This window comes from Rhinichthys klamathensis, unplaced genomic scaffold (genome assembly GCF_029890125.1).
Source record: "Rhinichthys klamathensis goyatoka isolate OS25496 unplaced genomic scaffold, OSU_Roscu_1.1 h1tg000048l_1, whole genome shotgun sequence".
Lineage (NCBI taxonomy): Eukaryota > Metazoa > Chordata > Actinopteri > Cypriniformes > Leuciscidae > Rhinichthys > Rhinichthys klamathensis.
The window spans coordinates 708,787-736,209 of NW_026606594.1; the positions used below are offsets into that span (position 1 = coordinate 708,787).

The 27,423-nt window shown below is 39.3% G+C and overlaps 2 protein-coding genes across 3 annotated transcripts in view; one reads left to right on the forward strand and one right to left on the reverse strand.

The window, feature by feature from the left end:
• Positions 1 to 9,188, reverse strand: part of lin7a (lin-7 homolog A (C. elegans)) — a 54,841-nt gene extending 45,653 nt beyond the window's left edge. For both annotated transcript variants that reach the window (XM_056247459.1, XM_056247460.1), the window contains exon 1: positions 9,095 to 9,188. In XM_056247459.1, coding sequence (XP_056103434.1) covers positions 9,095 to 9,134 — 40 coding nt within the window. In that variant the 5' untranslated portion in view covers positions 9,135 to 9,188. The remainder of the gene's footprint in view (positions 1 to 9,094) is intronic.
• Positions 9,189 to 16,790: 7,602 nt separating this feature from the next.
• Positions 16,791 to 27,423, forward strand: part of acss3 (acyl-CoA synthetase short chain family member 3) — a 37,590-nt gene continuing 26,957 nt past the window's right edge. Inside the window, exons 1-7 of the mRNA XM_056247462.1 lie at positions 16,791 to 17,252; positions 17,779 to 17,923; positions 18,386 to 18,574; positions 18,694 to 18,828; positions 20,186 to 20,326; positions 25,449 to 25,529; positions 26,065 to 26,160. Of these exons, the coding sequence (XP_056103437.1) occupies positions 16,852 to 17,252; positions 17,779 to 17,923; positions 18,386 to 18,574; positions 18,694 to 18,828; positions 20,186 to 20,326; positions 25,449 to 25,529; positions 26,065 to 26,160 (1,188 nt within the window). The 5' untranslated portion in view covers positions 16,791 to 16,851. The remainder of the gene's footprint in view (positions 17,253 to 17,778; positions 17,924 to 18,385; positions 18,575 to 18,693; positions 18,829 to 20,185; positions 20,327 to 25,448; positions 25,530 to 26,064; positions 26,161 to 27,423) is intronic.

The window sequence follows — 27,423 nt, forward strand, 5'->3', positions numbered from 1 at the left end:
GTACTCTGAAACTCGAGCGGGTTGGAACTGCTTTATGAGAGTGGGCTCTGTGAGAAACACGGGAACTGAAATGCATTTGTGTATGAGTGAACACAGTGTTGTGGGCACATTTTCTACACAGGAGGCTTTTATGCTCTTTTTGAGATTTCTCTGGGTCGCCGTAAAAACGGCATTTGTGCTCATGCAAGCGGGAAAGGGGACCGGCTTGGTAATGGCGGGGTACACAGCTGTAGTAGCCGCGTGAGCGGGGACTAACAGAGGGCGAAACTTTGATGGCGGTCCGGCCGCGGCGGGAGAGCGCCGTCTTTTCCTCAGCTGTGCTAGGCAGACTTCGAGTGATCGGGTTTCAGCGTGATCCTAGGCCGAGGCCCCCGAGGAGGCGGCGGTCTGTGGCAGCTGTCAGAGCGAGAACGAGGGTGGCCGCCCTGGCGTCGCTGAGAAGTCTGACTGTGCCGAGCTGGGCGCTGGAGTGGGGCTCGTGCAGGAGGCTGGTCACGTGAGCGGCCTGCAGAGGAGCTAGCGCGACGAGGCAGAAAAAGATTCATGGCCTGGGAGGCTTTCTGCACTTCGGAGAAACGATCAATGACACCCGTGACAGCAGATCCGAAGAGGCCGGATGGAGAGAGCGGGGCGTTGAGAAAGGCGGCGTGCTCAGAATCTCCCATGTCGGCGAGTGTGAGCCACAAATGTCTTTCAGACACACAAATGGCGGCCATGCATTTCCCCAGGGCTTGAGCCAGAGAGAGCGAGAGAGCGGAAGAGTCAGAGCGAGTTCTAGCAGAGAGCAGGGCATTCCAGGACTTCGTGAGTTCCGTGTGCAGTTCAGGCAGGAAGGGCGCGGCCCGTTTAGTGACGGCAGTCGAGCGCTGGCGGAAGTAGCTGCCGTCCATACGGTTGATGGTCTGCTCGGGGGGAGGGGACCAATCGAGCCCGAGGCGTTCGACGGCCTGTGAGAGGAGGCGCACTAATTCCTCCTCGATTCCAGCGCGGGTCCCAGAGGATTCTCGGGCCGAGGAGGCGTAAGAACCGGACCATTCCTCACTGTCTGAAGCGAGAAGCGAACAGGTTTCCTTCATGTCCGCGGCGTCATCGGAGGCGACAGAGCGGCCACTCGGCGGCAACTGTATGTCCGGAAGCGGCGGAGAAGGAGAGCGGGAGGCGACAGGCTCCGGCGGGATGAACGCTTCTAGCTGGGGTTCCGGCAGCCTCTGAGAGCGGCGTTTCTTCTTCCGCGGCGAAGTCAGAGGCGGCGCGGAAGCAACTTTCGTGGCCTGAAGTCGAGCCCGCAGGGTCGTCAACGGCATGTCCTCGCAGAGATCGCAGCCGCCATCGGCGAGGGCGAGCTCGGCGTGCTCCAATCCGAGGCAGAGAGCGCAGATGACGTGGCGGTCTCCAGTCTCGAGGAGAGCGCGGCAAGAACCGCAGGAGGATTTACGAGACATCTTTAAAAAGACGCTCGGCTCTTTTAGATACAAATAAGTATAGGAAGCTTTTTGTAAAAAGGATACAAATCCAAATCTCGATACAAATCTCGCAGGACGGCTGAAGGTGGCGAAGACGGCCGGCTTCCTCAGTCTCCCAGATGCTCGCTAGAGTTGCCTTTTCAACGACGGCGGCTTCTCTCAGGATCAGCAGATGCGTGTAGCCTCGCTGAAGAGATGAAAATCAGAGTTTACAGCCTAGGGACGCTAATTTATACTCTCTGACCACGCCCGTTTCGGCGGGCTCTGACGCAATGAGAGCAGGTCAGACTCTCATTGGCCGAGAGTTCATTTGCGTCTCCTCATAGGCTTAAGCAGTTCTCTGTGAGCGAACCAATGAGCTGCTAGCTAGCCCGCTCATGGTCTGCTGCAGCTGAACTGCGTTGACAATGGATACAAAATTATAGGATAATTTTTTGGCTTCAAATTCTCAGAAAAGATGAATCTTTCCCGTAGCGTAAGCTAGCTTACGCAATACGAGAGAACCTCTCGTAAGAGAACTCATATCTCTCATCACTGTGGAGGTTTCCTCTTGTAGGCAGGATTTAATAACAAATACATCAATCTCTGTGGCAAGATTGTGGCGGGCGTACACATTGCAAGCCCACAATTCAATATCAAGGACTGAGTCCATAGCAAATGATTTTTCTGTTGAATACACTGTTGAAGGTTTGATGGCATTCTGTGTACAATGTGAATGACAATTTCCTTGCTGACATATAATCTGCTCTGTCTATAGTGCAATATAGTTTGCATATATAACCTAACTGCAAAGAGTTGCGGGTCTGTTGTTCCATTCACCTTGAAGAGTTGGAAATTCCAATGTCCAATGGTGCGGTCCATTTGTCCTTGGAAGTGGGAAAGCCCTAGTTCCCACTCTCCAGTAGGAACCTTTAACTGGAATGCCCTCTCAAATCGGAGTTGTAATGGGGAAGCGCAACAACCCCAACTTCAGAATTCAATATGTCTACTCAGCACATCAACCTTAGTGAAACAGTAGTAATATATTGTTCATTAGCACTTCTGTTTGTCTGCGTCTAAAACTCAGTGGTGCACACAGTACTATCCAACCTCTATTTGTGGACATGGTACCTCTGCATTATCTGTGCAAAATACTGATTATGTGTTTGTATTCCAAAAGACCAAACACAACAAATGTTTGCCTGGACAGGTCCATCTTAGTTTTCTGGCCTGTTTACTGGAATGCGGTCAACTCGGGTGTGACATCATTCCCAGCTACGACATCCCTCCTCTGAGGTAAATGGAACGCACCAAGCTAATTTGCGGCCATCGTCCCTGGTTAGTTGTCACAGAGATTTACACAGTTAATGATATACTGACTCAAAGTTCCCACTTTACACTACATCAATATAAAACCTGTTTAGCAAATTTGCAGAGGAACCTGTGTAAAACAGGGTAAATGAACATCTCTGTTGATCATTAGACACCTGAAAATGTTAGCATTGCATAGCATTGTTTATAAGTGCAGTGTCCCAAGAGACATCCTTGTTGACAACTGAACACCTGGAAAGCTAATAGGAGCAATTTTTTTTCTTCTTTACGTCTAATTTTTTTTTACTTTAGATTGAACGTAGTGTAACATGGAAATCTGAAGTTTGGAATAACACAGGTTTACTTAAGATTATGTATAAAAGGATATTGGGTTGGTTTAATGTCAGCATTAAATGCCATTTGTAACTCATTTTACTTTTGTAATGAGGTGTATTTCATAGTGAAACAGGATATTCAAAAATAACTTGGGACCAGACTCGATTTTATACATCAGGAATTAATTTGGAACATCCACACCATGTTCCAACTTGGTCTTATAGGTATACTTTACTCAAGTGAACATTTTCTCATCATTTATTCACCTTCCAGCATCCCAGATGTATATGACTTTTTCTTCAGATGAACACAAACATAGATTTAAAAAAAAAAAAAAATCCATATAATTCTTTATTATTCAAGTGGATTGTATCCCAAAACTTGATGCTTTAAAAATTACACTACGTGATCATAATGGTAATCCATACGACCCCCAATTGATGAATCAATGTCTTCTGAAATGAAAATATAGGTTTGTATAGAAAATATGAATATTTAAACCGTATTAAACAATAAACCATCGCTTCCGGCCATCGCTTGAATCACGCTTCAAAATGTGCTGACATGGCGCTTGACAATGCTCTCATGAACGTACACGTATCAGTTGCCTGAAAATGATGGTTTATAGTTTAAAAAAATTCTTACACACACACACACACACACACACACACACACACACACACACACACACACACACACACACACACACACACACACACACACACACACACACACACACACACACACACACACACACACACACAACTATTATTTAGCTTCAGAAGACATTGATTCATCTACTGGGGTCGTATGGATTACCATTGTGATCGCTTTGTGTGGTTTCTCGAGCGTCAACTTTTGGGCACACATTTACTTGCATTATATGGATTCAGAGATGGATTGTTTTTGAGAGATGGTGAGTGAATGATAAGATAATTTTCATTTTTGGGTGGAGTTCGATAAAGTCTATTTAGACCAATGCAAAATGCAGCAGTAAACAAGGGCTGCAGTGCTTTCAGTTTTTGACACCCGCTTGTCACGGAAAAGAAAGTCAAGTCAAATGGTATTTACATTTTTTCAAAGAGCAATTCAGATTTTTGTATTCCCTATGATCTTTATCAAACACCAAATATCGGGATTCCAGTTCGGGATTCTTTCGCCACCAAGTCGTAGTCCTATATAATAGCTGCAGCTCTGGGCATGAGACCAAAAGCGTGAATCTTACTTGATTCAATGTTTACTTTGCAGTGTGATGGAAAAGAGAATAGCACCTCTCTTTAAAAAATGTGAATGTTTGCGTCAGTCTAACAGACACATTAACAGGCGCTCATTCAAATGATGTTCATCGTATCGGTTTTCCACACCAAACATTCATCTTAATGTGAACAGAAGGAATCTTGTTTCAGAGACGGTTCAAGTTATTACGTTTTGATGGTAGTAAGACCATAAACATCTATTCAGTAAGTAAAAAAGGTACATTTTGATTTCATGTTGACTTTAAGCTATTTTTCTAATAATCCCCTTGTCATTTATTACATTACACTTTTTGGTTGCCTCTTATACTATACATTAATTTATAGCTAGAGTGGATAAAAAATCTACGTGCTTCAAGACTGACAACATGGCCAGCCAAGACACTTCCAATCTATGTTTTTACACATTTCTAACAACTATTTTCCTGAGGAGCGCATTGTCTTCCTCATTTTATATGCCAGAATTCATTTCCTGAGAGAGTGCTAGCCATCTGCTGCTTTCCAGATTCAGACGGCCATCCTTTACGGGTCAGGCAAGCCTGAAGAAAACACTGCTCTCCGGACAGCAGGCCTGCCAAAACAGCAGGAGTTAGTGCAGGCACAAAGCAGTAGCCAGTAGCCACGTCTGGTGTCCGACTCATATCCCAGGACCTCACTTTATCAAACCCGGTGAATTATCAGTAATTGGCCCAACTGTGACATTCCCGACTGCAAAGGGCACATAAATCACCTTGCAGTATAATAGCTGAGACAGAGTCCCGCACAAATGACCTCACAGAGCGGCTATCCGCTGATGTCGGACTGATGCACTGTCTGTCTTTCTAGACCCTTTCTTTTTCATGCACACAATTACTGGTGACACAGACCGTTCTGTTCGGATAAAAATAGTCTTAGATATTATATCTTGATCTTGATCTCAGTCTGGTCTGGGCTTTTATTTTCGAATGGATGGACTAAAGTGGACAGAAAATGTTCAGAATCAATTTTGCCTAAAGGAAAGATTATATTACTGCTGTTTTATCCCATATTTAGTATATAACCATGCTATAGTTGGAAATTGTATTGAAAGCTTTTGAACTAGTGAATACTTTGATGGCTCTCTTGATATTGTCAATATTCGCTGAAATACTTCCCAAATAAATTTGATCCAATTCTAGCGTTTCAAAGAGGAACACTTCATGTTTCATTTAGCAAAGTACTTGTAAGAATTTGGTCTTTCTGAATAAAAAAAAGAGTACTTCAGACCAAAATCAATATGACTTAAGTATTCCAAGATCTTGAAAATAAAGAAATCCAAACTATCACCTCCTGTACAGTGTAGTTCAGAAATATTGCTTTTACATTGCAGAGGAAAAGCAATTAGTTTGACAGGAATATGTCATGCAATGCTAATCATAGAGAACCATGTTTGAATCCCATATAATTACACTGACATTTTCAATAAACTATGATACGGAGGCATATTTAATTGCATTTATGTTTGTGATTTTACTGATTTGATTAACTTGGCTTGTACTGTACACCAAGATTAGCATAACACGAGGGATTTGTGCAGAAAGTCTCCCTGTGCCCCATAGAGAAGGCAACGTTTTGGGAGTGACATCTGTATTTAAATGCAGGAGTGAATTCCTAAATTTTCTGGTGTCAGCAACACCAAGGTCATGGGTTCGATTCCCAGAGAATGCTCAAACTGATATGCAGTGTTTATCGCTTTGGATAAAAGCGTCTGCCAAATGCATACATGTAAATGTAAAATTGTAACCAAAGCAGAGTTTTGATTTTTTTTTTTACCAGAAAACGGAGATGTAGCATCGTCTGGCACAGTTCCAAAGAACCATAATGTATGTTTCCACATGATTAAAGGGCTAGTTAAAAAAAAAAAAAAAAAACTAGATTGGAAAGAGTCTGAGTAGGCACTACATTTGGCGAAATGTAGTACTTACTTATACTATGAATATGTTGGCCTTGTCATGTGACCTACAGCATCAGTTGTCCTCTCCACTGGTTTCATGAGATTGGTAAAGTGTTAATCGATTGCACACTCCAGAATCTCAGCGGAAATAGTAGGTCATCCGCGTACTTTTCGCCTACTGTCTTCCAAATTCTGATATACTACTCTGTTGTAGTACTGTTTTTTGCATACTATATGGAAGTCAGATGCAGCAGTAGTCTAAAAATGTGCCAATACTTTTGTCAAAACATTTTCTCTCTCTCTCTTCTAATCTTTTATACATCTTCCTTGTATCTAAATTTGGTTTCGACAGCTGGCCCACTGACCCACTGGCAAAAGAGCTCCTTAAGGTCCATCCATCCCTGAAATGAAGTAAGCCAGCGCAGCACTGCGGTCAGTAGTCATTCTCAGGTTTCACTACTCCAAAATCCTAATATTCCCTGATTTAAATCTCTCCTTCTGAATAACTCTAGTACAGTTCTGTTTTCAAAACACAAGCATTCCATCCTTATCTAAGATCTTGGTTGGAGTTTCTTAATGGACTATGAGTCTGTACTGTACAAATGTCGATTAAGTATTGATTTTTTAGTTTACTAGATTAGTAGTTCCATACTGTACATTAGTGACACCTTCATATGTCTTGGATTACACAAACACTCACACAGAGAGCTGTTCTTATCTTTGAACATCTGGTATTTAAATACAATAGCAGGAAAGTACTGTATAACAATCTTCAGTTAACCGTCCGCACCCAAAACAAAGGCACACACAAGGTTATTTTCTCAGTGATCAAATTATAGCTACAATTTACTATCCCTGCTCTACACTTTCCCTGTATAACCTCAAGCATAGCAGTCTTATTGGTTGAGATGTTGAATAATGTGAGGCCTGTGGTGTTTTGGATCTTTGCTGTCATAAAGCTGTCTGTTTAAATGTGCTATCATTAAGCATAACTACCCTGGGTTTCTGGCAATGCTCAAAATATGTCACCAAAATAAATCTGTTTCCACTTAAATGTAATTGTTTCTGGAAGTTCTTTTTTTAAATAGTAAAAATGAATAAGAACTACTGGGCCCCCATTTTCAGTTTCTCTTGTACTTTTTAGAAGCCTAATGAAGGTGGTCATTTTTGACACCTGCTCCCTGAGCTTTTGGGCACAATCCCCCACCCCTAGGTCAGGTGTCACCCCCCTAGATATCACCATAGACCATATGAAATCTACAAAAACACTATTGTAATCCTATATATGATTCTTGACAACCAAGAACACATTTTCATGCAAAACAACAATGCAATCCAATGGATTCCTGTTATTTCTAGGTATATGATCTATTGGACAACATACAGAGCAAACAAATCAAAACATATTGACTAACGTGATAAACCTAGAGTGTTCCTGATTGGTTGAATGGATTGCTGATGTCATGATTGCATTGCTTGTATAGTGTAAACAGTGTCTTTAATTATAATAAATCAATTTTTTTTTGTCATGGGAAGACAGACTAATTAACTGGTTCTTTGGAACAATTCATTTCGAAGAATCAGTTTCAGCAATAAAATGTTCCAGCAATTATTTTATGTCCTTGACACCTTGACATGAAAATGCTAAAATAAAGCCATATTATCTAGGCAGACATGATTCAGCTCATAATAAATAATTATTTAGAATCTAAATATAATTTTCATTAACAATAAACAAATTCACACGTTCCTGGATTAAAAAGCTCATGCACATTTCAGCAACACGTTCTGTACAACGTGTTAATGAAACTGTCATATCAATTGATAAACAGTGGTGGGCTACGTTTTATTGGTTAAATTTTTGTTTATAAATGTCCGCTCTATTAAACATATTTTATCGTTTCACGCCGTATGTGATTCGGTTCAACTGATTCGTTTTAAAGACCCGACTCAACACAACAATTCGTTCACCAATCGGACATCGCTACTAGTTGCAATGTACAGTTTCCACACATCCACAGCGCGTCGCGCGCACATGCCAGAGGGATCTCATTTCTCTATAAATATCTCAATCGCTTTGCTTGAGTAACGATTGCAATGGTTTGAGTGCCATAGGCTCCTGTTTGACCTGCTGTATAATCGTATAGCCAAGTAAATGAAACGCAATTCATTTGTTGGCGATTTAAGCGCACAACGGCCCATATTGTTGCACTCACTGCCTCTTCAGGCTGCTCTGACAGTTCAGATCGTGGACACTGACCGCTGATAATAAATTAAGCTAACTGCCATGATAATATCAAAAAGGCAAGCTTCTGTTCACATGACTTGAGTCACGTTGTGACATATTTCTCTTTCTTTCAGATGTAATGTAAGACTGTAGCGTACATCGCGCGTACAGCCTATATTATTCGATTTTTTGTTGTAATCTAATCCGGTTTTATTTTATTGAAGTAGGCTAACAGCTCCGCTTCAAATTCAGTTTTGCACACGGAGAAGTTGTAGAATCTTCTGTAAAGTGAAATAAGGACGAAATAAAGAAAATACGGAGCGTTGATTTGAGCATAAAATTAGCGCCTAAAGTGCTTTATTAAAAATAAACCGAATACATTATTAGCCTATAACGCACACTGATGGATCCTGAAGCACAGAGCATGTTCTGTTCATCATCATCATCATCATACTTGACGGACACAAACCGAACCGAGATGGCAACATCACGAAAACATCAAAAGCCCATGAGCCAAGTCCAACAACGCGAAAATCCGAGAAACCAATAGCGCCAAAGCTTAAAGTTCCCTCCAGCACTGAGGACTGAATGGACGTGGTTTGTCAGTACTCACCTCGCTCCAGGGTGAGCGGTTGGACTGTCACTGTCGCCATGACTGTGCTGTGTTATTATCGCTCAGAGAGAGAGAGGGAGAGAGAGAGATGGAGCTGCGGCATCAGCGCACGCACTGTAGCGGCGGAGAGAGCGAGTGAGCGCGGATTGGAGCCCGTGCGGATGATGGGAGTGGTTGGGAGGGGAATTGGATTATTTACCACTCGCTTGTGTAGCGGACGATTTTGAATGGGATACATCGGATGGAGCTGGAGTACTGGTAATTCGGATGTGTAATTAAACGTAGGCTACATTACTAACTTTCATCGAACATGGAATAAACGTTTACATTTCAAATTCGAATTTAGAATAAATCGGGCGTTTCAAATTTAATTTTAAACTTTTGTGGAATAAGAAAGGTTATTTCACGCTTGTGGGAGAAATTGTGTTTAAAAAAACAAACAAGTTATATTAAAAAATTCGAATGACATCAGACGATTCAGACATTACAATTTGTAACTCCTTAACATTAAATAAATAAATGTTTAACATTTCTAATGCTTGTAAAACATGGATAAATAAGACATTAAAGTTGTGATGCGTGTTAATCATTGGTTAAATTGGGGTGCTGAATTTGCAGTATTATAATTTCATATTCGCTAGTTTTACCAAATTTCAAACATTGCAGCTCACAGGAGTGTTCCGAATCTCACTGATGATGGTTTACAATTACATTAATCATGAACATATGCAATGTCTGCATCTCAGTGTACATGCAGGGTTAAACGCAAGACTTAAGCAGAGGCAAATCCCGTGCACAACCTTTGACCTTTGCAGTGAACTGACAGCAGCAGCTAGAGCGCTAGACAGTGTGGCACCTGCAGTGTGAATGCATGCCTGTATTTCATATCCAGTTGTTTAGTGTCTGTGAAACGCACAGTGAAAGTATTTATGAGCACTAGACAAGTCTTTGGGAGATTCTCTTCAGTTTTTTTTTTTTTGTACATGTGTTCATAAATGTATTGTTAGAATGAACTGCTCATTTTTTAGGCCTCATCGTTAACGGCCAACTGGAGAGGTGTGCTATATTTTTAGACCATTCATGCATGATTAGATAACATACTTCTCTCATGTGTAAACTTAAGACAGATTTAAAAAAAAAAAAAAAAAAATTAGGTGACCTATTCCTTTAAGAGCATTTTTCATATGCTTCAAACTTGCAGTTTGCAGGCTGGCTTCAGAAATAACAACACTGATGGATTGCTCTGTCAGTCCTCCAGCTGCAGACAGATGTGCTAAATAATGCGATGGATGGATGGATGGATGGAGGGCTTAAAGCCAGAGAGAAAGAGGCCACAGGGAGATTATGCTCTCATGGCCATATGGGACACTGTCTCTGGAAAACATTCTGCTGGGGAAAAAAGTCTGATTAACAGAGTGTGCTGGGAAGCTTTCCCAATGAGAATTAATTGATTTTTGAATGGATGCGCAAACTGACAAGGAATGTTTGAGTGCATGCATATGCACTCTTTTTTTCATATTTGCAGAAGTGGAGAGAAGAGACTATTTTTAAGCCATGTGAATGTGTAAGAGGTGGGAAGGTGTAGTAGCTCGCATGTGTATAACAACTCTGATTCATATTTCTCGGAAATGTGTTATTTTAGGCCTGTATGTAGGTCAGGGTTTAGCAAATTGCAGAATTTAATAAAAATTACCTCCGTTTAAGTTTGAGTTAATGTGAATCAAATTCACTACAATTCACAACAGAATGTTTATCCATTAGAATGGCAGGATGATGATTTTTTTCTCACAGTTAAATAAACTAGTTATGTGACAAAACATAATGTACAACAAAAGGTTTATATAAATACTGTATATTTTTATTATTATAAAACAAATCATTGCATTTCATTCCATTTTAATTTGACTACCTACACTTAATACGAATTACTGTTCTGCAAATACAAGGATTTAAAAGGCATTTTTTATTAAATTCTGAATGGCACGCAATTGTATGATGCAACAAGTGAGGACACAGCATAATCTATGGCCTTTAGCAAAGATGTTGCCTTTTTTATTTATGCCTGATTTTAGCTTTTTTTTTTTGCAGAAAAGTCCAAGGAAGAGCTGCCTTATTAAAATACTATCGTTCGTTCGATGTATATCTGCACTTTCCTCTAGAAAACAGCACCTATAGTAATTTGGCTGTCAGGAAGTTTTGGAACATGACACCACATCCCTGTAGGACGCCTTCCAAACAGAGACGTGTTCAGTGCAAAGACAGAATATCGTGAGATAAAAATGGCTGGAAGAGGGCAGATACAAGACGGCTGCTGTTTGATCACAGTATGTGTGCTTTGAGAGACAGCTCACTTTTGTTTTTTTTCCCCCCGTTTAGCACGACAGAGGCAGATGTTGTTGTCTGATTCATGAAACGCTGAGAAGAATGGAAGCGTGCGTGTTACTTTGACACGTCTCAGAAAACAAACCAAACGACATGTCATTGTGATATTTGGATATGTCAAACATGGCCTGCTTGAATGCTCTTCTTAGTGGTGTTTGTTAAGGCAAGTGTCACATAATTATTGGTGAAACTTAGAAATCCTACACTATTTTTTTTTCAGTGTGTAATGATGTCTGTTTTTCCACTATTAAAGGGTTAGTTTACCCAAAAATGAAAATTATGTCATTAATGACTCATGAACCGGACAACAGAACCGGAAGAGAATACAATGCTGAATAAAGTCGTAGTTTTTGTTATTTTTGGACCAACATGTATTTTCGATGCTTCAAAAAATTCTAACTAACCCACTGATGTCACATGGACTACTTTGATGATGTCTTTATTTCCTTTCTGGACAAGGACAGTATTCCGTACATACATTTTCAATGGAGGGACAGAAATCTCTCGGACTAAATCTAAAATATCTTAAACTGTGTTCCGAAGATGAACGGAGGTCTTACGGGCTTGGAACGACATGTGGGTGAGTCATTAATGACATAATTTTCATTTTTGGGTGAACTAACCCTTTAATTCTCAACCAGCTTATAAGCATTTTACACCCATCTTGCTCTCTCTCTCCATGTCTGACTCAGACCAAAGCCCATGCAATAGTGGCTGTCCATCAGCTTCAGCTGGACTAATTAAATTGCCACTCATCAAATCAGATTTTAAATAGAGGAAAGGAAGCGATACAGGCTCTTACATAATGTACTGTGAGTGCCTTTACATTGGCTACGTTTACATGCAACCAAATAATCCGTTAGTAATCGGATTGACGGCTCAATCGGACTGAAAGGCCTTCATGTAAACACCTTAATCGATCCGAGCAAAACAGGAACAACGAGCTCGTTGTTCCTGTTTAATAAAGTGTCATATACCGGTAGGCTAAATGAATGTCCCGTCATTCTAAAATTCTCCTTTCACTCAGCGTCTGTGAAGTGGAGCAGGACAACTTCCCACCAGTCCTTGTTTCAGATTCTCATCCACAGACGACTGGTTTTGGGCCATTTTAATTGCGTGATAAACATAAGCAGCACGGCACAACGGTTCATATGCTCATTGTCTCCAAATTATGCCCAGAAATGGATAAATATTAAATCTGCTGTTTAAAACAAGCAGATTTAATATTTAAATATTCTGCGTCTCATATTGAACCAATGTGGGAGAATGGTTATTATGCGCAAACAGCAGGAAACTCTGTATATTCATTCAGTGTGCGCATGTCAAAAAATATATTCTGATTTGAAGCTTGTGTGACATATAAATGCGCACATCAACCCAATCACATGTTTAGCGTTCATGTAAACACTACATTGAGATTCATCAATCGGAATGAATTCAGTCTGATTGAAACAAAAGTTGTGCATGTAAACTAGGGCTGCAACAAACGATTATTTTGATAATCGATTAATCTAACGATTATTAGAACGATTAATCGACTAATCGTCGATTATTCCGCAGACTAATCAGTAAGTTTGGAACGATTATTCAGCAATTAGTTAAAACATTGAGTTATACATATTCTAACTATAATATAAAAAAATAAAATCACTTCAGCTTTTGAAATAGTTGTTTTAATGAACTTTGAGCCAAATAAACAGGTCATTCTCTTTAAGTTTTCAGATTTCGGTCCAACTCAAATCACACACAAATGCTCTCTAAGCATTGTTTAATAGGCCCACTGCTTTTCTTAGAACTGAAACAGAAAAAGGGACATTTACTTCAGGACACAAAGAATGGTAAAATATTAATCTGCAAACAATTATTATAAGAATAAAATTACAATCTTTTTTTACATGACAATTGAGCTGACAGAGATGTTCTCATTCACCTTTTAATTTATAGTATGATAAAGTAACTGCCATGATATTCTTCCTATATCATAGGAAGGATATAACATCTCGTTTTGTAAGTCTTCATGATTATTGAACAAAATACAGGCAAGTGATAAGACTATAATAATACCTAATATACTAATAGTGTTACAATAATAAAAACAGCCCTGACTCCTAAGCTCGATCAAGCTTTATTCTATGCAAAATAAGTCATCACATTACTGTAATTATATTACTATTGATAATATTATTACTATTATTAGTATTGCATTCTCTAATAAAGAGAGATTTACCGCTGGTTAGTAAGCTGGAGAACACTCACTTCTCACCGGCTCCTCTTTTGCCGGGATGTTTTCTCTTGCACACGTGCATGTTGTGCTCCCGTGAAAAGCAAGTTCCGCCTTGCATGTATTGAACACGACAGCATTCTTGATTTGAAGTTTTGTGAAACTTTCCCAAACCTAAACCTTGCTAGTTCGGATTCGTTTGCACTGTCATAATTCGCGCTGTGTTTTCTTCTACCGCAATAGCATTTGTAAGGGCTGCACTACACTCTAGCGCTACAGCGCCGTAGCGGTCAAATCACGGGATTGCAGGCCCTTACATTAGGTCACGTGAGATCAAACGACTACTCGACAACAAAGATATTTGTCGACAAATATTTATTGTCGACGTTGTCGACAACGTCGACTAATCGTTGCAGCCCTAATGTAAACATAGCCAATGCAGTTAGATCATTGACACCCTTCCACAAGTTCACATCAGGGCAGCAGACGAAATAAAAATGAAACATTTACAGTCAAACAATAGCTGTGCTATTACCACCAGTGAGAGAGGGAGTTATGGCAACATGAATGGCTCTGTTTTAGAAAGTCCTCGAACTGACTGTAAATAAGCGCTGGAAGCAAGTTGACGGGCATTAAGTTCTAAGGCTTGATTCTTGTCTAGAATCCTTCCACACAGGGAGGAAACTAATTGAAGATGTACAGTTCGTGTGATGTGCTTGCTGAATGCAGATCAGAGATGAAGACGTGCTGTGAGACCATTGAAAATGCAAAAGCTAAAACAAATACATGCAAATGGAGATCAGCGTGTTGAGGCGAATGTCAGATGCCAGGCAGAATAGAGACTTTAATGGAGTAATTTGAGGATTCAGCACAAGTTAAAAAGGGTTGTATTATAAGGAATACATTTTTCCTTTATCTTTTGAGATACAAGACACACTTGAACTTCAAGAATGGAAAACATCTCCAGTCCAATAAGGACATTAACTGAAATTAGAGCATTCTTTTCGAAACTTATGACACATCGATGTCATACTAGGTGTTCAGAAACATTTTTTAAGAAGGAGGAAGCCAGATAGATGCTGTTATTCCTAAACACCGTAGAAGAACTAAAGATGAATATAAAATAGGATGAAGTCTGTTAACCTTGTGCTGTTTCTGGCTGTGTGTAGCACCTACTACTCTGCGTATTCTTCTGAAAGATCCCAATCTTGGGAAAGAGTGACTGAAGTCACTGAAGTTAAGATGTGTTTACAGTTAGTAGGTTTGGTTAGATTAAAATGAACTCTGGTGCTGTTGCTCTGGGTTATTTCGAACCCTGGTGTGCACCAAACAAGCGGACAGAAACACACATTTTTAGGGGAGATTCTCCTTAAATCTAAAATAGATTTTAGTTGCCTAAAGTTGCCTAAAATCTCTCCTTAGTAGGAGCTAAGCTGCCCATTACAGTTCGGTACCTGTTGTGTACACACACTGCCGACACACGTTTATGTTCAAAAAGTGAATTTTGCATAAAAGAGTCCCCTTTAAATGTAAAAGGGTTATGAAAAACCACATGAGTAACTTCAGTTTTGGCTCAAAAACTGTACTTGGATTACAAGTGGACCACAAGTGGGGAAAAAATAATGATAGAAATGATATGGCCCATACTTTTTCAGCAGACTCCACATTGTAGTTATTTCTTTACCAGCTTTTTATGCTGCTGGTTTGCAGTAACAGTTAGTTACATCATTGTTTTGCAATCAAAAAGGGTAAATGTCATCAATCAATGTGCATCATTCTGCAAGATATATTTATCTTATTCAGTTCTATTAAATCCTGAGCAATTCGCTTCGTAATCTGCATACGGACAATCTGCCACACAAGACTAGGACCACTTAGCATTAATCGCCTCAGCCACTCTAATAGAAAACATTGCACAAGCGTTTTGTAAATCACATCATCCCTTAACTGCCAGCAAGATTGATGAATGACTCAATCACAGTGTCCAGGTTGCACAGTTAAAATGGGACTGCAGTCAGCAGTCAGAGAGGTGTATGTACACAGACAGCAGGCATTAATGACTAGCTGGTCTTGCAAGAGCCATGCATAAGACATTGTCTCCGAAAAACTGTTTAAAAGAATGGTGGTTCACTCAAAAATGACAATTCTGTCATCATTTACTTGCCTTCATCTCATTCTGAACCTGCATGAAATATTTTCCTCTGTGAAATGCAAAACGAGATATTTTGCATAATGGAAGTAGACAGTGAGTGAAAATGTTCTATATGAGTGGAATCTATATGTGTATACATCTATATATGTGTAACAATAATGTGGAATGCTGTTCACTGTAAGAAAAAAATATCCATAGAAAAAAAACATCAATTTTCCTGTTACATTAGTATTTTCAATCTGTTCCAAAAGGCTAAAAGCAAACCAAAGAAAGGTGAGGTAGATTGGAGTGACTATATCATTTCTTTCTGTTATTGATTTGACTGTAGGCCAGAGGGACACATAGTCCATGCTAGGGGGTCAATGGAAGATTTCAGAGAACAATAGTGTAAAACAAAACAAACCCTTGACATTTTTACTTTCATTCTGCTTTCTAAAGAGTGTAGTGTTTCCCTCTGGTCGCTGTGGCCTTCAGCTTGCTTAATGGGGGTTAAGGGCAAGCTGCTTTTGGAGCAATAATTATTCTGAAAAATTGAATTGAATTCTGTCCAATGAATTGTGTCTTTTTTAATTTAAAGCTAACAGTGTTCAGAGTAGAAAAAGACTACATTTATTACAAAGTAAATATTTTCCACATAATATTTTTTAATAATTGTCTTTGATACAGTAGTTCTTGGAATTAGAAACAGTTCGAAAACAATTGTGTAGGCTATTTTCCTATACACATTTATATGCATAGGCTACTATAGGCTACTACTATAGCAGTGCTTAAACATTGTGTTTCATAAATCATGCAGGACACCTCAGAAAGCCCCAACATTACGTAATGATCTCATTGCATGGGTTGCGGTATCTTGGAGTGGCCTCTGCCTGTGATCTGAAGTATTGAATTATTTCGCGGCCATTTTTGAGTTGGGAAATTTGGAGCTCGCTATCGTCAGTGTTTTTCGTCAGCAAACATTGCAGCTGAAACGACGATATTCTGAATAGATAACGCCAAAACATGCGTCTTTTCCAAACTACGCGTTTAAAACACATCTGCATTGGAAATGTAACTGCGTCTAGAGTGAAGGAAAGTCACAAAACAGTGAGTGCTGCAGGCTCTAGAGGTTTGTTGGGTCTGAAGTCTTCTTGCACAGGTGTGTCTGGACCATGTTACCTGCAAAATGTAAAGACAAATATCGGACATGGATGTATACCGCTGGCTTATAAGCCAAACACAAATTATAACGCATACAGGAAACATTTTATTCGTGCGTTTTCATCAAAATACACGTATGAGGACGCGTTTGGCCTGGCACGTGACAAACCCGAAAAGTTTTGGAGTGAAGCGGCTCGTGGTATTACTTGGTTTGAACACTGGACCAACACTCTGGATAATACGGATACAGTGTTTCCAAAATGGTAAGTAGCCTACAGTATTAGGGGGTGTTGATATTATGTTTTTACGTTCAACAGTAACTTAATGGAATTGAACATTGGGTCTCGGGCGTGATACCTGTACGTTGTTAAAGGGAAAGTTCACCGAAAAAATGATGTGAGGCACTATGACAGCCTCAGTCACCATTCGCTTTCACTGTATGGAAAAAGAAATGCTATGAATGAAAGTTCAGTCAACATTCTTCAAAATAACAGTTCTACCGAAAGAAATATATCAAACATGGCTTTCGGGAGTAACAAAACACGAGGACGAGTAAATTATGACAATTTGCATTTCTTTTAAACTTGACTTAAACTTAAATTCTATTAATTCTATTATTATTATTACTCCATTGAAATGCATATTGATTCGTGCATGATGGTAAATAGCATTTTAAACATTTTGATTAGTGTTTTTTTAAGCATTTTAAATTGATCATGGTCAAGGTATCATAACATGAGTATTACTTTAGTTCAACTATTTCTTTAAGAACAACTTTTTCCATTACAGGTTTGTTGGAGGAAAGCTGAATATGTGTTATAATGCTGTCGATCGGCATGTGGAGAATGGAAGAGGTGATCAAGCAGCTGTCATTTATGACAGTCCAGTTACCGGCACTAAACAGGTCATCACATACAGAGAAATGCAGGAGCAGGTAAAACACAGAAGGTGTGGTCACATTAGTGAAATTTCGCAGGCAAAAATGGTCTATTGTCTGTCGTCAATAGTGTAGTGATGTATGAAGCCCAGCTCACACAGAAGTCACTTTCAAAAAAAGCAGCGCTCTGCTGGTCAATGGAGTGAATTTGCGTGACCGACTTGAACCCGTGGATAAATCTATATGGGGAATCTTTAGCGAAATTCCCAATTGCGTGGGTTCCTATTGAAATGACTTGATTTTGCCCACGAAAATTCACCGGACAAGATCAAATGTTGACCGCACATCAAGTCTTTGAAACCAAGAACCTTTCTACACTTCATAGAATTCTGGACCGATTTGCATTCAGTGTACAGTTTCTGTTGTTTTGAGTAATTGATATTTTAAGATTTCTGACTTGCCTCCAGTTTGTATATGTAATGTATCCATAAAGTTCAGCTTCCACACACCTGTTTGTAGGTGTCCAGGTTGGCGGGGGTTCTGGTGAGGCATGGCGTGAAGATGGGTGATCTGGTGGTGATCTATATGCCTATGGTTCCTCAGGCCATGTTCGCCATGCTGGCATGTGCCCGTATTGGTGCCACCCACAGCCTCATATTTGGAGGATTTGCCTCCAAAGAGCTTTCCGTCCGTATCGACCATGCTAAGGCAAGCCATTGGGTTTTCTTTTTATGAAAATGAATAATAAAAAGCGATTTTTGTAAATGCATATCTCTGCTGAGGTTGCGAAAACCACTAGCTCTCTTAAATCATCTTTTTCCCCGCAGCCCAAATTGCTGGTGACAGCATCATATGGCATCGAGCCAGGCAGAAGAGTGGAGTACATTCCCCTGGTGGAGAAAGCTCTGGAGCTCAGCACTCACAAACCACACAAAGTCCTCATCTACAACCGGCCCAGCATGGTGAGTTACCAGAAACCCCATGGCACCTGGATGCCAGTTTCATTGTCAAACTGGCACAGTTTTTACTGCCTATTAACTGTGAAAAGAGAAGGTAATGCAGTCAGAGAATACAAATGCAAATGTGGTCCCCTTTCTAAAAGAGTACCTCTAAATTCAACCTTCACGTCCTCCTTCTCAACCAACATAAATCTCTGTAGAAGTAAGTTAGTCTTTTTTCATTTGTTTAGCTGTACTGTATATTGTAGCACTCAAAATATATTAGGAAGTCAAATGTTTCAAAGCGTTAAGCATTTCAAAAAACTCTAGCTAAACTCATTTAATTTTCCTCTTTTGGTGTCTGTTTAAAGGAGTTTTCTCATGTTGCTACATCTACAATCAGTATGTTGATTTCACAAGGCAGGAAATTGCTTAAGCTTCATCCTGTGTTGTCATGGAAACTGTTTGCAAATAGCTTTTTGATTTTCCAGCGGTTTGGGACACAGGATAAATCCCGAATGGTTGGTAAAGACGAACTCGTCTTGGAAATCAGAAAAAAAAGAAGAAAAAAATCATATGTGAGGGGAGAATTTGCCAGCCCCAGAGGTGTACATCCCGTTAGAACTTTAGAAGATTACTCAATAACAGGATCTTATTTCCAGAATATTTTGGAATATTCAAAAATACTTGATTCGAATGAAAACGCATCCATGCACTGCCGCAACAAATACCAAAACACTGGGTTAACACACTTATCCAACGAAATCAACTGTTGCATTTTGATATTTGCGAGCAATGGACACATTGTAAAAAAATAAATAAAAAAAATCTGTAATTAATCATAAAACGTGTCTAAAAGACTTAAAGAAGCTTTTTTGTGTTTCTCACAACTGAATGCGATATGCCTGAAATACAAGTAGGGGAAAAAAGAGGAAGTCATACAGCTTTGAAACAGCATCATGGTGCATAAATCATGGCAGAATTTAATATTTTATGTGAACTATTCCTTTAAGGCACCTGAAACACTGGATTTGCACTTTGGACTTCCCATAAAATTTAAACAAAATAACTTTTATATCTGCCTGGCAGTGTTACTGTTGTTAAATAAAACCAAAAGTAAAACTATTAAAACTTTTTTATTAATTGAAATAAAGCTAAAATAAAATCTAAATATTAGATGAAAGACAAAAGAACAATTACAAAAACAATGATCAAACTAAAATAAAAGCTAATTCAAAATATGATTAAAAATGATACAATTATTTAAATAATACTAAAATAACTGCTGCCTGGACTTGAGCTAGACTTTTGCTTCCTAATATCATTCTCTGATCATTCTGAGGAGCATGCTTTCACCCTTTCACCCATTTCTTTCCCATAGGAAAAGGTGTCCACGCGTCCTGACCTGAGTTTGGACTGGGAGGAGGAAATGGCCACTGCCCGCCCTCATGACTGTGTGTCCGTCCCCGCTCATCATCCTCTGTACGTCCTGTACACCTCCGGCACTACTGGCACTCCTAAGGTAAAATCTTGTTAATGACAGTACACAGCGATAAAGCACGCAGCTGAGGGAACGGGTGAAATTGTTTAGTGTGGAATAGATCCATGCTGTTTGGTGCTTTGTTTATTGCATATTGTGTTAGCAGGAGACCATGAGCCATACATCTTTATAAACTCTCCTGTGTATTCAAGATAAGAAGGAAGGAGCTTGTTTTAGTATAAAGGATTTAGCCTGTTGCTGTGATGCTGCCTGAAGCTCTGTAAGCTTTTCGCTAACAAAAAGAACCAAAAAGTACTTTTTACTCAAAGGTACATGTTTTGGCAATGCACCTTGCAGTACCATGTAAATACTAGTTTTCAGATTCAATTTAAACAGTCTGTAGGTATAGGTAAGAAGGTATTTTAGGTAATGGCAAACAGAAATTGCATACATTTTGTAACCATTAAATACTTTTTCTCACAGTCCTGTCTTTTTTCCTTTGGATTTTATTTCTCACATTTGTGACTTTATAACTTAATATTCTGACCATTAAAACAGTAAATGTAGCACAATTCAACAATGAAAAATGCCACCTATCCGATTGTGCTTACTAGAGCACAATATTCATGTGGTTTTAGGCTTTATTAACGTCCATACCTACCCCAAACCTTAAATCTGTTCTTAAAACAATGCAAATTTAATGTTGGTAGCATTATTTGTCAGAACACCTGTTAGTGTGATCACCGCCACACTGTGGTGCCAAGCTAAGCACGTGAAGGATGATGTTTTATGTTATTATTGGAACATAAGTAAAGTACAAAAAGCCTATACTTTACATAATAAATAATAGTTTAGCATCCAAATATGGAATAACATATGGAAGCGTATATTGAAACATTTGAATTTGTGCCAAATGAGAGAGGTAGGCTACATGCAGTAAACGTTTTCAAAATATCTTGAAAAATGCTTTTGTCGGTTAACCAGTTAATTATGAGCATCCCTATTCTATAGCCTTTGGCCGTTACATTGTGTGTGTGTGTGTGGGGGGTGGTGGGGGGGTTCCTCACTATAGGACACTGTTACAAAAGTAACAAAGAAACTAAAAAACATTGAACTCCTAATTTGAGGTATCGTGTTTTCTCATTATGTGAATAGTAGCTGATTAATTCACTGAAAGAAACACTAAAAGCACCCCTCTCTCCCTCTCTGCAAAATATTGTAATTATTTTAATGAGCATGCACCAGTAACTTTGTCACAGCTGGGTTGACTGGGTATTTCCAAGCTGCAGGCTGTTTTTTATTTTTCAAATATGCTATGTCTAGTTAAAATGCCTTAAAATCATTGCGATATATTCAGTGTTTTTGATGACCAGCAAAATATTAGCTAAAAATGCTGGGTTATATTTTTGATTCAGCCTGTTTGGTATTTTTTATTAAGTGCTAGGTAGTTTTTGTGTCAGTACAATTGCTTGGTCAGTTGTGCTGACAATACATACATACCTACCCAGCGCTGGGTCAATGTAACCCAATGTTGGGTAGTCTGTGTCATACTGGTTAAAACTGGATAAATTTGCCAACGGTCATTTGTGGTCTGGTCTGAGAGAAAACGTCCTGAAGGGAAACTTCCTGTATTAAATTAAGGTTTGTATTACATTGTTTTCCTAACATATTTTTTTTACTGTAGAAACAGGAAAACATCTGTATTCTCACCTTTTTGTTCACATGTCCATCACAGCTAACGCCTGCTTGGAACGCTCTCCTTCTACAAACGCAGCATACACTGGATCTACACTCGATGTTACGTGCCGTCAAATGGAAGTTTGACCACCTGCCAAACCAATCCTGCAACCAGGGCTGAGACACGTTAACACTCTATGCAACAAAGTTGACGTGCTCATGCGGTTTATTCAGTCCCTCTCTGTTGACTACAATGCGAGCACTCTATTGGTCTAATATCTAGCTAGTGTCGCGTTTGATGGGTTGAAACTTAAATGTCTGGCAGACGAGATGATGACACAAGGTAAAGCTATTTTTGATGTAGCTTTGCAAACACTATTATTAGCATAAGATTGTTATTTAATGAATTGGAACAGACTGATACTCTACTGATATCAGTTTTCAGTTTAAAATACCAGTTTTCTTCCCACAGATTCTCTGATCCTGACACTTTCTAAAACATTTTCAATATGTTTTTGAGTATTTTATGATTGTCAAAGACTGACTTGTCATTGAATAAAAATGATTTAATATTTTCTACTGTCCCTGTCCTATATATTTAAAGGGATACTCCACCGTTTTTTCATATTAAACTATGTTATACTCTTATCTAAGACGAGTTGATCCATACCTCTCTCGTCTCAGTGCGTGCACTTAATCGCTCTGTCGGGCGGAGAACTTTGAGAGCAGTTAGCTTAGCCCCATTCATTGTATATGGGCCAAACAGAGATGAAGTTAGAAGCGACCAAACACATCCACGTTTTCTCTATTTAAATATAGTTACACGAGTAGTTACACGACCAAGTATGGTGACACTAAATAAAATGTGGCGCTTTCTATAAGCGGGTAAAATGGATAACTATAATGTATGGCGGAATAGCACTTATTGGGAGCACTTCGACTCGGCGCTGTAATATCTTCACTCGTGAAAAGTCCTCTCCCCCCTCTCCCTCTCCCTCATACTTAGTTTAACTCTGCACAAAAAACTACTACTACTGCAGGCGTGCAGGTCACGTTGGTTCTATTGACGGAAATGACAGGGAGAGGGAGAGGGGGGAGAGGACTTTTCACGAGTGAAGATATTACAGCGCCGAGTCGAAGTGCTCCCAATAAGTGCTATTCCGCCATACATTATAGTTATCCATTTTACCCGCTTATAGAAAGCGCCACATTTTATTTAGTGTCACCATACTTGGTCGTGTAACTACTCGTGTAACTATATTTAAATAGAGAAAACGTGGATGTGTTTGGTCGCTTCTAACTTCATCTCTGTTTGGCCCATATACAATAAATGGGACTAAGCTAACTGCTCTTAAAGTTCTCCGCCCGACAGAGCGATTCAGTGCACGCACTGAGACGAGAGAGGTATGTATCAACTCGTCTTAGATAAGAGAATAACATAGTTTAATATGAAAAAACGGTGGAGTATCCCTTTAAGAGTGATTTTAAATGTATTATTTAAAATGAATAACCTTCAATATGAGGTTGTTTGGCAAAGCACTGTGCAACAACCTAGGAAATGGGTTAATGTATAAAACCCAAAATAAAATAACCCAGAATTTGTTCTATGCAATATTTACCCAGAAATAATATCTATGTCCAATATTAACCCAGAACCGGGGTGCCAAATAACCCAGCAATGGTTGTTTTGAACCATTTTAAGCAGTGTATTCTTTAAAGGTTGGGTAGGTCGTTTTTGGTCTAAAAAACTTTTTCCCAAATTTGTTTAAACTTTCTATATATATCAATGCATAATTAAAATGTAAGTACTCTGATAAAAAGAGTATAAAAATCGAGTGACTCTAGACCGTTTAATCTGCACTAAACACAGCTCATTATTTCCTTCCGGGACGAAACAAAGGATTGGCTTAGGCGACTGTCACTCTCTCGCAACCATGGCAACACCCCCGCTGCTACATGCGCTGCCCACATGCGCGCACTCGTTTGACTCGAGGAGGGTAAGAGACTAGTAAGAGACACAATTACATGCAAAACACGGCGTATATGTTATGAATCTTACACAAAATTCACCTTCATCACAGTGTAACTGATTGTAATGGGAAAACGTGTATCAATGCAACCTGTTTTTAGCTTTGCTTTATGTTACTAGCTCGTTAACGAATCAAACTCAATATATTTTAAACTTTAACAGTATCGATATGCTAGCTTGATAGTGAGTATTAACAGCCATGTTAGTTGTTTATATTCATAATGATAAAGTTAGGTATTTTATTACATGTGAGTCTGACATGATGTCACTACATGCACTGCTCCTCTCCGCTCGGCGCTAGTAAGCGCGTCCTCCAGCTGTGAGCTGTCGGCATCGCACGTTCATGTGTTTTGGGGGCGTGGTTTTGGAAGGAGCCCAGAATGGAGGGGGTGGAAGTGAATGGAGATAAGTAGCTGTGTTTATTACAGCCCTGAGAGGACTACAGACACTCGATTTTTATACTCTCTTTTCCAGAGTACTTACATTTTAATTATGCATTGATATATATAGAAAGTTTAAACAAATTTGGCAAAAAGTTTTTTTAAAAAATTCTACCTACAATACCTTTAACTTGTAATTCCTACATGATCCCATCAAATGTCCCACCTTACTTATTCTATTGTTCCACCCCAAGAAAAAAAATATTTTGTCTATTTAATATTGTCCAAGAGGCGAAAAGCGTCTTGAAATTTGCGTCAGCATGCCTCAGGTGCTTGTCAATCCCTAACAACTCACTTTTATATGTACTTTGACTGAACAAGAAGCAAGTCAAGAGAAAGGGAGTATAAGGAGCACACGAGGAAGTTACAAGGCCTGAAGGCAGAGCGAACAAATACGGCTCTCCACTGACCCAGTCTTCAGCCAGTGTGAAATATATGGCTCAAGGGCCAGGCAATGCTGCCCTGTACATAAAACACTTGCTAATGGCCCTTGCTTGCTCTCACACACACCCCTCCGATTTATGGATCTAAGTCTGTTTGGCACACACAGGATCTAATTATCACCCTACAACTCAAAATGTGTCCCTCACTATCAACCCTCAACCTGATTTGATAATGATTTACTGACGGTAAGGACAAAATGAGTTGTAATACAGATAATGGCGATTAATTGTGTTTTGTTCATCTCACATGATTATGAAATAAAACATGATTACATGATACATGATTGTCTTGAAGGCTTTGTAAATAAAAAATGCAACCACAGAAACCGAAAATTCTCGGGACAGCAGCATGTGTCCAAATTTTAATCTTAACCATTCTATTTCATCAGAAACGATCTTAAAACAGGGCTTTAAGTGTAAAATACCGAACTTGTCCTTTAAGGAAAAAAATTGCACAATATTTTGTTATCATTATAGTTATCTTGCCATATTGTTCTCGTTCTTGGAATGAACGGGCCTTAACAGTGATGTTTGTTTCCTGTAAATAATGTCTTTCTTTTCTTTCTTCTCTTCAGGGTGTAGTCAGAGATTCAGGAGGATATGCTGTGATGTTAAACTGGACCATGTCTAACGTTTATGGACTGTCTCCTGGTGAGGTACGTCATGATCTCTGATTTTTGCAAGTGGTAATGTCATGAAGAACTACATTTTTATAAAAAAAATGTAAGAAAAAAGATTTGATGGACTTTGAAAACATAATTCCTCCCTGATCTAAAACGAGTGCTCATTAAAAAGTTGCATAAAATGCGTACAAGTAAAATGGGGAAAAATTGTGTAGCACCTGCCGCTCTGCGTAACCATTCTGAGGATTCCAATGGTAAGGGGAGGTCACATTTACCATTGTTTGGCGGATTTTTGTGCACGTTATCCAGTCATTTCAATAGGAATCCACACCATCTGAAATTTAGCATGGGCACGAAAGACATACATTGCTACACTATTGACTATAGACAATTGAATTTTTTGCCTGTCCAATTTCTGAATAGTCATAATTTTACTATTGTGACAGCACTTTCTCATCTGAAGTTTTAGTCTGACCTTGATTGACCAAAATGATGATAAATGCATGACATGACCCCTTGAAAAAGCTTCTGTCTCACACCGTTTAACCTTCACGTCTCTCTCTGTCAGGTCTGGTGGGCTGCGTCTGACCTTGGCTGGGTGGTGGGCCACTCCTATATCTGCTACGGTCCGCTTCTACATGGCAACACAACCGTGCTCTACGAGGTATGGGGCATGTGTGGGCAAAAATGTGCGAATGTGAAATGAGTGTGAGTGCTTTACAGCATTTGACCTGTGGACCGCTCCAGCTAACACTCAATTACCTGCTGTTGTGGTTTGCTGGATCCTGACACTCATGCTGAACTGATGTCCGTACTGTGGAATTTTACAGGCTCTAACATTCATTTCTCGAGGGGAATGAATGCAAGGAAGAACGACTCTCTACAGCAAATTCCTGAATTTGTGCTCAGATAGACTTTGTTGAGCATTCGATTTGCTGTTGCTTTTCGTAAGCTTTTGTACTGGTAACAAAGCAGCTCTTATAGCATTAAACTAGTTCTCCTCATTGAGTCTTAGCTGAGATCGCAGCATGAATATTAAAATCATTTGCACTCGGTGGGAGACGATCAGACTGTGTTTGGTTTTATGTCAAGGTGAATTCAGCACTGGCATCTCCTCTGCTGATTAGATGTGTTGTTTCGCTCCACATGAGAAAATGGGAGATGCTCACAGAATTTATTAGTCTGCTGTAATGGAAGTTTGATTTCAACAGATCTCTCATACAATGTTAATGTCCAGGGCTGCGTTTCCCAATAGCCTAAGTTGATCGTAGAGACCATTGGTGGCAATTGTTCTACGATCAACTTAGGCATACGATGCTTTTAGGAAACGCAGCCCAACCAAAACGCCCTCAGGCTGTTTTAATTAATGTCTTTTGTAATTATGCACATTTATGATCGTATTGGGTTTATACTATAAACTAACGCAACATGATCACCCAAACCTGATCTGATTTATTCAGTAGTGGTGATTGCTAAGAAAACAGGTTTTAAACTTTTTGATGCCAATGACCCCAAATATAATCACCCCCTTGCAAGGGACCCTGTTTGTAAAATATTTGTAAGAAAAATAGTGTAATATTGTAGGGATTTCTGTTGTCTTTGTACAAGACTAAAGCTGAAATAAATTAATAAAGTAATATCAGGGAAATATACAGTAGTCAACATTTTGAAGTTGATCAAAATAGTTGATCAAAGTTGTCCTAAGACAAGAACGGGTATTGTTCAAAATCAAAATTCATGTATAACTTTGATGAAAGGTTTTGATCCACTTCAGATATTGACTAATGTATATCATTACTTCAAAATAATATGACTCATTCAGATTTATTTGTGTAGTGCATATCACAATAAATATTGGTTCTTTTTTTTCTCTAATTTTTGAAATTTCACATTTCAAATCTCCAAATTGCACTAGCAAGAACGTATT